This window comes from Garra rufa, chromosome 9 (assembly GCF_049309525.1).
Source record: "Garra rufa chromosome 9, GarRuf1.0, whole genome shotgun sequence".
In the NCBI taxonomy this organism is placed as follows: Eukaryota; Metazoa; Chordata; class Actinopteri; order Cypriniformes; family Cyprinidae; genus Garra; species Garra rufa.
In genome coordinates, this window is record NC_133369.1 from 34,725,332 (window position 1) to 34,737,944 (window position 12,613).

Sequence of the window (12,613 nt, forward strand, 5' to 3'; positions counted from 1 at the left end):
TACCTGTCTCTATTAATAAATAGGGATCAGCTGATTATCTGATGGGTTTTCAAAAAAAGGTCTTTCAGAGGGCACATACACAGGGTGTCAAGTAAAACATAGAAAAGATAAAAATAAAATATAAGTAGATGCATATATATGTTCAGATACACTTAATAAAAAGTTAATCTCTAAGAGTGTAGACTATGCTACAGCATGTGAGTGTATTAAATTGCCCTCTAGTGGTGTAATCAAAAAATGCATCTCTGAAAGTTAAATTGTGTGTGATAGTTCTAGTCTAGGATACCTTTTGCTTACCATGTTGCAAACATGATAAAATACCCAGTATAGTAATGGCTGTGACATAAAACAACTGTTAACTGTTAACTAACACACTCGATATTTGGTATATATTATATCTGATAGTATTTAGTGCATCTGATGTGTTTTTCTCTCTGCCAGAAGATGACGTGGATCTGGAGGCTCTGGTGAATGACATGAACTCATCTTTCGAGAGTCTGTACACTTCTTGCAGTGTGCAGACTGAATCCACTCCACTGCTGCACAACGGCCAGCCGCACCGCCCTGCCGCCTATCATTCGGTCCCTCAGCCCACTTCCCCACACCAGAGACTGCGCCGGTCCCAACCCATGCACATTCTCGCTGTCAGGTGAAAAAGACCTACACATATATCCACACTCACTGTGGCCCCAAAAAATAGTTTGGACTGGCCAAGCGCATGAATGTCATTGTATTATAGACAACAAAACATCAAAGTATCATCAGAAAGACAGCACACTTCAAAGCAAGACATTTAACATTCACTTTTTCCAGCTTTTAATGTTTACACTGTTATACGGTAGGAGGCATTATTACACATCTTCTGAAAGAGTATTAAATCTCTGGATAAAACACAGGTGAAGAAGACCGAGAAACAAGTGATCGTGTATATAAGCAGATGCATATGTATGTAACGAATTAAATGTTGACCTAGGAAGAGGTTATAGGAGTGTGCAATCTTTGGGGGTGTTGATGGAAGCAATCTGCTATGTCTATGTTTTGATCATTGTTCTGAATGCGAAAGACATACCAGTTCATTGGAAATACGTGCTTGTGGAAATTTTTTTGCAGTGCCAATATTATGTACCTTAGTGCATGTTTCGCAACAAGGGAGTGTCGCTAAAAGGTTAATGCTCTGTTGTGTTGGAAAATACCCCCTACACCAAATCCTGATAGTGTTGACACATGCAAAAGTGATATATAAACACATTCACTGATGCAACCGTGCTATTTTAACTTCCTTATACAGGTCTTTGAGCTGCTATATACAGTGCCTTGCAAAAGTATTCATACCCCTTCATTCTTTTCACATTTTGTTATGTTGCTGACTTATGTTAAACTGCTTTAAATTACTATTTTATTTTCCCACATCAATCTACATCTATACACCATAATGACAAAGCAAAAAACAGGTTTTTAACATCTATGAAAACGTATTAAAAATAAAAAACTGAAGAAGTGAGGAATAGCAGATAATTTCCAAAAGCTTCTTGCATCATACTCCAAAAAACTCGAGGCTGTAAAGGTGCTTTAACTGAGTACTGAGTTAAGATTATGGATACTTATGTACTTAATGTACTTATTTCAGTTTTTATTTTTAATAAATTTACAAAGTTGTGATAATTCTGTTTTTGCTTTGTCATTATGGTGTAGTAGAGATTGATGTGGAAAAAAAAGTAATTTAAAGCAGTTTAGCAGAAGGCAGAAACATAACAAAACATAAAAAAAATAAAGGGTATGAATACTTTCGCAAGGCACTGTATATATTCTTTTGGCATATTGCATGTTCTGATATTCATACAACAAAATATTCTGACAGCCATAAAAATTTTGTGAAAAATATTAAAAAATGCTGCTGTTGGAAATTTAAAATAAGGGAGAGAAAGAGTTAGGAAGTTAATTGGTCTGAAGCTATTAAAACTTTTTTAAAAATGAAGACAAAATGTATTTGACAATTAATTGTTGTTTATCATTAAGGGAACATGTTCCTAGTGACTTCATTAAAAAATCATCTTGGGACCAGTTGCTAAAAAGTCACGGTGAAATCTGATCAGAATAAAGTTAGTAAGTTAGAAAAGGTGTTAGTTTGCAGATGATACTTTGATGTTGTGTTATTAAACAGCAAAAATCAGACCTTTTTAAATGTTGCGTATAGTAAGTGTCCAAGTACCTTTAGAAAGCACTTCATAAACACACAGCAATAACAGAATAACGAAAGCAGTGCAAATTACATTAAAACTTAATAGATTTTTCCAAAACAACACTGCAGTCACTTTCGGCTTGGCTTTCTTTGTCTCCATCAAGAGTGGCGCTCCTGTTATTTCATTGCTCTGTTGTACTAAAACCTCTGAGAATAAATGGTTTCCAGTTGGTGAGCGTGTTTTTCCCTCTCAGCTGTGGATCAGAGCAGGAAGTTGAGCATAACGAGCTTGTGAACGAGGGTTCACTCAAGCAAAGGTTCATTCAGAGGTTACCGTTCAGACTTTAGCTCTAAATTCCATATCACACACTCCCTCATGCTCTAAAATCCATGGCATGGATGTCTGTGTTTCAGTTTTCTCTGAAGTCCCCACTTCAAAAGGACTCCCCATCTCCTGACTTCAAAAAATGGCCCTAAATGCTAATGTTGCCCAAAGCTTCGCCCAAACCATTCTCGGCAGACAGTAATACCCTCAGTGCAAGCTTGCAACACAAGGTTCTTTGTGCATTTCATGTCTGTAATATAACCCTAATTCTGAGATTTTACTTTATTTTTGCCAGAAGACTTCAGGAAGAGGAGCAACAGTACCGAACGTCCTCTCTACCTGCCATCCCCAACCCCTTTCCTGAGCTCTGCAGCCCAGCGAGTTCCCCTACGCTCAGCTCTGGCTCCTTACCTCAGTGTCAGCCCTCAGGCAAATATGTAAGAGACCCTTTGTTCTCATTCCTCTTTCTTAGTTTACTCAAAAATGAATCACCCCCTATATCATTCCAACCCAACATAATTTTCTCTCTTCCATGGAACACAAAAGGATAAATTCGAAAGAATATTTGTGCTTTTCAGGAGCTCATTTTCAAGAATCATTAATTTATAGTGACCACTGTCATGCTCCAAAAACCAAAAAAAAAAAAAAAAACAGCATAAGAGTAGTCCAAAAGAATTTCTGATTCATATGATAGCTTAGTGTGAGGAACACATTGAAATGTAATTTTTTTTTTTTTTGCTTAAAATCTGTTGGCTTTAATTTGGTGCATCAATGTGCTTTTATTAGAATTTAAATGCAAGTGCAAATGATATTTAAGAGAGGGAAAAACAGCTACCATTTCAGTCTGTTAGTTTCACAAAGTCTCAGATTTTTTTGTTTGTTTTTTAAATTAATTTATGTTTTTTTGTGGAATTTGACAACTAGTGTCAGTATGGACTATCATTTATGGAAAAGAGTTGCAGAAAGTTCTTAAATCTTGTCATTCTTTTTGTGTCTAATGAAAAAATTAACAGCACACTGGGTCTGAACAACATTAAGGTTAAAGGTGCCATAGAATGCATTAATACAATATTTTAAATTGTTCTCTAATATCGACATAGAAGGTATATGGCATAGGAAAGGGCAAAAATTCTCCAGAAACGGTTTTACAGGTCCATTTACAACCCTAGGATTTGTCCCTAGAATTAAATGGTCTGTTATTACCTTATTCGGAAGGTTCATGAATAATAATGATGAGCTTTGCTCTGATTGGCTGTTTCACAGAGCGGCTTATTTCAGTAGCTGGCACATGGAGGAAAATATATATTTAATCACGGAGCCAGAGCCGCTATTAATATGCGGGTCATTGAAACTGCCGTTTTGAATGCACAATCATTTTACTTTCACTTTTGAGATTTGCAATTGCACGTGCTCTCTGTAACTTTATACTACAGCGGCAGTATTTACCACATATTTTACAAGTTTAGATGCTTGTTAGTGATGCTCAGGATCTGTAAATCATTCGCCATCATCCACGCAGTCATCTCTACTTACTCTGTTTCTGTGGTAGTGAAATCTTATGTACTGCAATGTAACAGGCTTCTGCTAGTAAGAAGCTAACCGTGTCCCTTTAGTGTCTCGCCTTATTTTATTAGAACAGGTTATTTCTTTTCCTTGCGTTTCTGAATACAGACACCAACCCTTCCCTGCACTTAACATACCCTGCACAACCTGGAACATAACATTTATTCCCGTGATCTGCCATTTTCGCCATTGTCCTCACTTTGTTTTTTTTTTTGTTTTTGTTTTTTCACAATAGCCTAGCTGCAGAACTTCTGATGATTCAGCTATGCAAATGTTGGGGGCGTGACTATTAATGATCGCGACTATAACGTCATAGTCACTGTTATGTTAGGATTAGCCTATTTTCAGTGGTCTTTTGCAAACACCAGATTTATATAAGAAGGTGTTTGAGACTCACGATATGTCATGTCCATATACAGAACTGTTATTATTACTATGCCAAGGTAAATACAGTTTTTCATTCTATGGCACCTTTAAGTAAATAGTGAAAGATGATTATTTAGTGATATTTTAAAAGCCCTTTCAGTGACTTTTATTAGATTTTTAGATGTTACTGCTAGGACAGCATGGGCGTTGTAATTTTGAATGTGCTGAAATGCAGTTCAGTGGGGTGTATTGCTTTAACATGTGTCCAGACACTGGTTTCCCAAGAAACGTGTCACTTCCTGTACAGTGTGACTCATATATTCTTAGAGTAAGACTTACAGCTCACTTACAGTAGTAATAAAAAGTTATGTATGTCTTGAATGTCCCCTAAAACATAATCATATCTTCATCCAAACCATAATAAAATCCTTTTGGGAATTTGTAATGAACTTTTAGTCGTTAACGGGATATGACAGATGGGAAGTGGCAAGAAAATACTGTGAAAAAAGAAGAGGTGTGACCGGGAAATGATGGAAGACAGATTTAAACTCAAATTGCTCACATACAAGGACCACCATGTAACTTATCCTCACAATACTAGACCGTAAGTTTGTCGTTTTTAAGATAGTCGTATGTGTGCATGTGTGTCTGTGATAATGTGCCGGCACTTGTACGTGTTTGTATACATTGCATGTACATTGTTTGGATCTCTGTGTGAGAGCATCTGTTGTGTGCGTGTGTGTACTGTATATATAGCTATCTCTGGACCCCTGGCTGTCACGTGTGAACTGACTGAGGCCCTGATATATTCCTGGAAAGCCTTGTCATTGCTCCAGGCTAACCACCTCCATATGGGGCCACGGTCTGTTACCGTAACACAGTCCCTATATTACCGTAAAAATCGCTACAGACATTAATCAATTACCCTAATCCCTCCCTCTTTACTTTTATTGTCCTGTGGATGGAACCCAGTAGGGGTCTAAGTGTTAGAGAAGGCTTTTGGTCTGCCCAAAAGAGAAAACAACCTGGAAGAATGCCTGGAAGTCATTTAAAACAGCTGACAAATCTTCAGTGACTGATGATGTCCATAAATGTAATCAAGATATCAAGCACATTGCCTGTTGTTTGTATGTGAAGTGAATAGCGGACATTATTTTGGAATATTTGTTGCAGGACCTTCAAACATGTGATCCGACGTGTTTACAAAAGATGTGAGCACCATGTCTCAACAAATCAGAATTAAATTACCTCAATTCTAATTAACCAGGGTGTGCAAATAGATGTGCTGATTGAGGTGTATTATGTAGTGTGTATATTTTTGACATGGCTTTTTTTTTTTTGCAAACCAATGTGGTGCAAACCAACATTTTTTTCTCCCTACCATGGAAAATGAAAGTAGAAAATTCTGAAGAATATTATAGTGACCACTGTCTTGCTGTCTTGCTCCAAAACCCACAAAAAGACCATAAAAGTAGTTTAAAAAGAAGCCCTCTGAATTAAAAATGTTCATAGCTCCACCTCACAGCCAATAGTCTTGTGTAAAGTTATATGCAGCTTGGTACTTCCAGTATATCTTGATGCAACGTTGGTCACTTCCAGTGTAGACATGATGTAAGGCAGTAAAACTAGATTGAGAAAGAATGGGAGATTTTTTTTTTTTTGTATTGAGTAAAGCCATGTCTCACCACCTGTGTGGAATTTGGCTCATTTGTTTCAGGTTCACTATTCACATCTCTTTATGATGTGTTTTATGTCAGTGTAGTATTTTTAAATCACTCACAATAAATCACCTCTTCACAAAAAATGTGGACATTCCCCACAATGTGAGAATCAGACAGTCTAGCAATATGTATCAGGTTTTATAGATATGTACAATTGTGTATTATCGGCGTAAAAATGAAAATTAATGTCATATGTGCAAAAAATATGACCATAAGGTAAAATATAAATTGTAAATAAAAGTGGACCCAACACTGATCCCTGTGGAATACCATGAATAACTGTGATGGGTTTTTAATTTAATTTCAGTGCATTATTTGATTTCACATTTAACTTAAGTGTGAAGTTTCTTTTTTTTTTTCTGCTGACAAAAAAAAAAAGACATTTTGAAGATTGTGTGTCACCAAACCATTGATGGTTACCATTCACCCCCTCCCCATACTTTGGAAGTCAAGGAGGACCATCAACTGTTTGGTTACCTATATTTTTCAAAATATCTTATTTTATGTTCAACAGAAGATAGAAACTCGTACAAATGTAGAGCAACTTGAGAGTAAGTAAATGATGACACAATTGTCATTTTTGGGCAAACTATCCCTATAATTATATGTAATTTCACAGTTGCTTCTTTTGTCTTTGAAATATGATTAAAGCGTCCTGCTGAATATACCGACAAGCATTTAAACTAAAATACTTTAATGCCATTTATTTAAATATATTTTTAAGTAAACATTTTAATTAATAAAGTTGCAATTTAGCACATTTAAAATATTAACTTTAAATGTAAAATCAAATAACAAATGACATAATAAAAATGAAAACAGGTGCTTTACATACATTTGTCAGAGCAAAAGATTGCTAAAACATAATTAATAAAAATGTATGTCAAAGTAGAACTTATAATTTATTACAAATTGAACTTTTTGAGACACTTAAAGTACACTCATAAGTGTAAAGTAAAAAGGTATATATATATATACAGCTTTATAAGTGATTTGAAGTATGCTAAAAGTACACATTTAAAGCAATCAAGCATACTTCTTTTTCACACAGTTGTGGTTTCTTTCCATAGAATGAATGCCACATTGAAACTATTAATTGCCATTTATGCTGTTACATTCCTGCCATCATACTCAAGTTTGGCATGTGTTTTCAAATACACTTTGGGAGCACTGTAAGTGTCTGCAGAGTGTTGTATAGAGGCAACATATTGCATTCCGAAAATAATGTGTGTTATGAAGTGGGTTTCTGGACTCTTTTACATGCTACCTTCCCACAGCTGCCTCTGGTTTGCACCCCCTGGATAGATTTTCTCCAATGCACGCTCAAAGAAGTGCAGATGTCTGACGGCCTGCTTGCCTGGTAAGAAACAAGACGTTTTGTGTTTACAGAATTTTCCGAGCTGCGGGCACTTTTTGACAGGCCCCCATTGCACTCCCAGATCCCACGCGGAAGGCACGCGAACCAGAGCGCTTCCCCAAGCCAGCAGGCCCTTTGACAGCAACAAATTCAGAAATCATAGAAATTTCATGTGTCTTCTACTCAAGTTTAAAGTTTATTTGTAACAAACTTAGCTGAGTTTATTCCATTCTAGACTCTTCCGCCCTTATCAGAAATACAACGACAGCACGGCGAGAGGGGGGAAGAAAGAGATGGAGAGAGAGAGAGTAACACGTAGGCTTTAATCCATTTAAAGCACTCACTGACATCAGGTTCTGGCACCCAACGAGAAGGCCTGGAACTGAAATAAGGGGATGAGCAATATGCTTAATAGTATCTTACCTCACTTTAATGTGTTGATGCATTTTTACTCTAGGGTGAGGTAAGCGGCTGGAAATAACCCAGAACTGGGAAGGGCTCGCAGGCTCATCAAGCCCACACAATACGGCACAACTTGAGATAGGATGAGGAGAAGTGCTTACTGTGTTGGGTTTGCTGTAGACGCTAAGGTGTGGTATGGGCAGAGGTTGCCAATTGGTCTGAGGTCATTGTATCTGTTTCTGTTATAGCAGGAGGTGATATTTAAGCAATATCACATGAGCAGAATGCCGTTATTCCAAATATCAGAATGGGTACAGCCGTGCTAATATTCAGACCAACAGCATGATTTATCTGTTTTTGCTCCACCAACGAATAATGTAATTCATAATGTCATTCAAGCAAGACAGTAGTGGTGTTTTGTATCCGAGTAAATCAACATTTTTGAGTGAATCAGTTCAGTGAATGATTCAATGACAGCCATTTGTTTTGTTCCTGAATGAATCAGCATTTTGAAAAAATTGGTTTAGTGAATAATTTAATAAATTGTTCCCAATTTATCGGTCTTTCTTCTGTGAAACACAAAAGAAGATATTTCAAAGACAGTTTTTTAAAAATTATTCTTTTGTATTCCACATTAAGTCCAACAACAACACTCCCAATAATAATGTTTGACTACCAGGTTAAAATTCATCTGTTGGACCTCACACAGCCAATCAGAAATGCTACTTTCCTACTGTAAATATTTGTACTGGCAAAGTTTAAAATCTTTTTTGGTGCAATGATTTCATGTTTCATTAGTAAGCAGTACTCTGATGCTGTCATGCATCAGCATTTATATTACACATGCAATGTAGCCATCTGCATTCCTGACAAAGTGTGGTTTTAGTAATGTGATCATAATTTTTCCAAGATGCATTGCATTCCAAGACCCTCTTTCCATTGTAGCTATTCCAGGGGTTATGTGTCGTTCTCAATGGTGATGACTAAAATCTTGCAGGCCTTGAATCTACAAAGTTTTGACACCTCAAAGGTTTAGCTGCTATGGTTGTGGTTATACCACCATGCAAGCCATGTTATGTGTGTACATGTTATCACACCATTCATCCAAACATGTTGCCCTATGATGCCAAGACAGTACGGACCTTTATTTCAGAGAAGTGCTGTAATCCATTTCCTGATCCTCCAGCTTTGTGCACTGAACTCACAACTGGTTCATCTCATTGTCTTAGAGGGGTAAATATAACCTCTGGTATTCTGAGGAACCCCAGGGCCTATGCTTGTTCAGAGCAGAGTTCCTTGTGTGTTTCTTATTGTGACAGATAAAAAGACAGGTGTCAGAAATATACCCGCTGTTTCAGAGACATATAGTGCCTTGCGTATTCATACCCCTTCATTTTTTCATGTTTTGTTATGTTGTTGCCTAATGTTTAACTGCTTTAAATTACTTTTTCCCCACATCAGTCTAGACTACATATATCATAATGACAAAGCAAAAACAGAATGGTCACAACTTCGGAAGTTATTAAAAATAAAACACTGAAATAAGTACATTGCACTCAGTAATTACCTGATTAGCTTTGCAGATCAGGATTTCGCAATTACCTGCCATTCTTCTCCTCGCCTGTTCACCATTTAAGCTCTGTCCACTTGGATAGAAACATTTAATTGGGTTCCACTCAAGGACATTCACAGAGTTGTCAATAAGCCACTCTTGCTGTGTGCTTAGGGTCATTGTCCTGTTGGAAGGTGAACCTTCTGCCCAGTCTGAGGTTCTGAATGCTCTGGATTGGGTTCTTTAGGTGCTTTGTTTCAAATTCCAAGTGGGTGTTCATGTGTCTTCACTGAGGAGAGGATTGAGTTTGGCCACACTGCTAAAGCCCAGATTGGTGGAGTGTTGCAGTCTTGTTTGTCCTTGTGTAGGTTTCTCATGTCTCCACATATGATCATGGAGCTCAGCTAGAGTAACCATCATGTTCTTGATCACCACTCTAACCAAAGCCCTTCTCCATAGCCATAACCTCTTCCATTAAGGGTAATGAAGACTACATGCTTCTTTGAACCTTCAATGCAGCATATGTTTTTTCTGAACTTTTCCCTAGTTGTGTGGCTTGTGGCTTTATTTTTTACCTCTGGTAAAAATAAGTTTTTTCTCTGAAATAAATTATTAAAAATAAAAATAAGGCATGTGTGCCTTTCCAAATCATACCCATTCAATTGAATTTGCCACAGCTTAACTTCATTTAAGTTTTTTATTCTTAATAAATTTGCAGGATGTTAAAAGCCAGTTTTCCAAGATGGGTTCCATTCGGAACAGGCCTTGCAAAAGTCGATCAAAAAAATTGAGTACTTCTATGCGTCAGGTGCAGAACCTGGCTTAATAAAAAAAAAAACAGATGCATAAGTGCTGCCAGCATTGCTCTTAAGGTTGCAGAAGTAGAAGGTCAGCTTGTCAGTGCTCAGACCATACACCGAACACTGCAACAACTCGGTTTGCATAGGCGTTGTCCCAGATGGAAGCCTAATCTGAAGCTGGCTCACAAGAAAGCCCACAAACAGTTTGCTGAGTACCAAGAAAATTGTGTCTTGCCTATAGTCAAGCATGGTGGTGGTAGCATCATGGTTTGGGTCTGCATGAGTGCTGCTGGTACTGGGGAGCTGCAGTTCATTGAGGGAAACATGGATTCCATTATGTACTGTACATTCTGAAGCAGAACATGATGCCTTCCTTCCAGAAACTAGGCCGAACGGCAGTTTCTCAACATGATAACGACCCCAAACACACCACCAAGATGACAACTGCCTTGCTGAGAAAGCTGAAGGTGAAGGTGATGGGATGGCCAAGTATGTCTTCAGACCTGAACCCTATTAAGCACCTGTGGGGCATCCTCAAGCATAAGGTGGAGAAGCACCATGTGTCTAACATCCAGCAGCTCTGTGATGTCATTATAGAGGAGTGGAATAGGATCCCAGCAACAACCTGTGCAGCTCTGGTCAAGTCCATGCCCAGGTTGATTAAGGCAGTGCCAGATAAACATGTTGCTAACACAAAATATTGACACTTTGGTCATGTTCTCACTTTTGTTGCCAGCTATTTTGACAATGATGGCTGTATGTTGAGTAATTTTCTGGGGACAATAAATCATTGTCCCTAGTTGTATTATTATAATACCATGGTATTCTTTGACGTACATTGGAGTACATCATAAATACTATGGTAGTCACAAAATAGCATGGCTTTTTTTATTTGTTTTTATTTTATTTATTTTATTAATTTTGGAAACATACTATGGTAATACAGTGCCTGTTTTTTACATTTTGTTATGTTGCTTCCTTATATTAAACTGCTTTAAATGTATTTTTTCCACATCAATCTACACTCCATACACTATAATAGCAAAGCAAAAAAAAAACTCTGACCCTGACCACTGTAGTGTAACTCGGTTTCAGGGTGTTACTGAACCTCTAATTGCCTTGGCCATCTTTGTGGAGAGCAATAATTCTAATTCTCAAATCTCAAGAAAGTTCTTTGCCATGAGATGCCATGTTGAACATCCAGTGATCAGTATGAGCGAATTGTACTTAAAGCCCCTAATTTTAACTGCTCTAATACAAGATACACAACTTTGCATGGTCCTGTCAAGTAGACAAAAACAAAAAAATAAAAATAAAATAAAATAATACTGTGGCAGTACCATGGTACATTGATGTTATTGGGTTGTAATAGACCTACGATTGTGTTTTGAAATATAACATGATACTAAAATTTTTGTACCATGGTATTGTTTTGCATGATATACCATAGTATTTCCAACAATACCAACAGTACAATGGAATTGTTTGTAAATTATAGTTATAGGTAACACTTTAATAGTCCACTTGACCGTAAGTTACTTTGCAACTACATGAAACAGTCATTAGAGTATTAGCAAACTGTCTGCTTAATATCTGCTGAAACTTTATTTTGATGGTCTCCCAACAGACATTCCACTGACTTATAAGTAACTTTGCATGGACATGTCAATTTATTTGACTAACGCTAACCTTAACCTAATAGTCTACTAAAACTCTAATAGTCTAATGAGAGTAAGTTGACATGTTAATGCAAAGTTACTTACATTTAGTAGAATGTCTAAAGTGGACTATCAAAATAAAGTGGTTATACCATGGTAATATGTGTTTTAGTACTTTTAGAAATGCAGGGTTGCTATGTGACATGTTACTTAAAAGACAGAAATTACATGATCAACAAAAAATGAGCTCAGATCTGAGCTGTGTGTAGGATCCTGAAATGTTATTTTTAGAAATGTTTGTCAGGTGTTCCTATTATATTGCAGCTAAATTACATAGCAAGGAAGAACTGTAACACCTAAGTGTATTACAGATAGCTTTTCACCCTCCCGTCACCCTTGTGATGATGCAGTATGTGCCGGTTTAAGCCGGCAGTGTGTGTGTGTGTACGTGTCACATCACACATCCAGGTGAGCTCTTGGGCATAAAATCCTTGGAGTGGATTTGATTCTCTCTGCTGGGCTGATACCAGTCACAGCAGAGCTGTTGACAGATGCTGGTTTGGAGTAGGGCTGGGCGATATGGCAAAATTGTAATCTTGATAATTTTTTCCCCATATTGAACGATAACGATATATATTTCGATATAAGCTGTTGATGTTGCCAGCTTTAAAATAGTATCCCAACAATGAC

The 12,613-nt window shown here is 37.2% G+C and overlaps 1 protein-coding gene across 1 annotated transcript in view; it reads left to right on the plus strand.

Moving 5' to 3' along the window:
- The first annotated feature begins 446 nt into the window (after window positions 1–446).
- grb10b (growth factor receptor-bound protein 10b) overlaps window positions 447–12,613 on the plus strand; it is a 52,811-nt gene continuing 40,644 nt past the window's right edge. Inside the window, exons 1-2 of the mRNA XM_073846733.1 lie at window positions 447–649; window positions 2,800–2,941. Of these exons, the coding sequence (XP_073702834.1) occupies window positions 477–649; window positions 2,800–2,941 (315 nt within the window). The 5' untranslated portion in view covers window positions 447–476. The remainder of the gene's footprint in view (window positions 650–2,799; window positions 2,942–12,613) is intronic.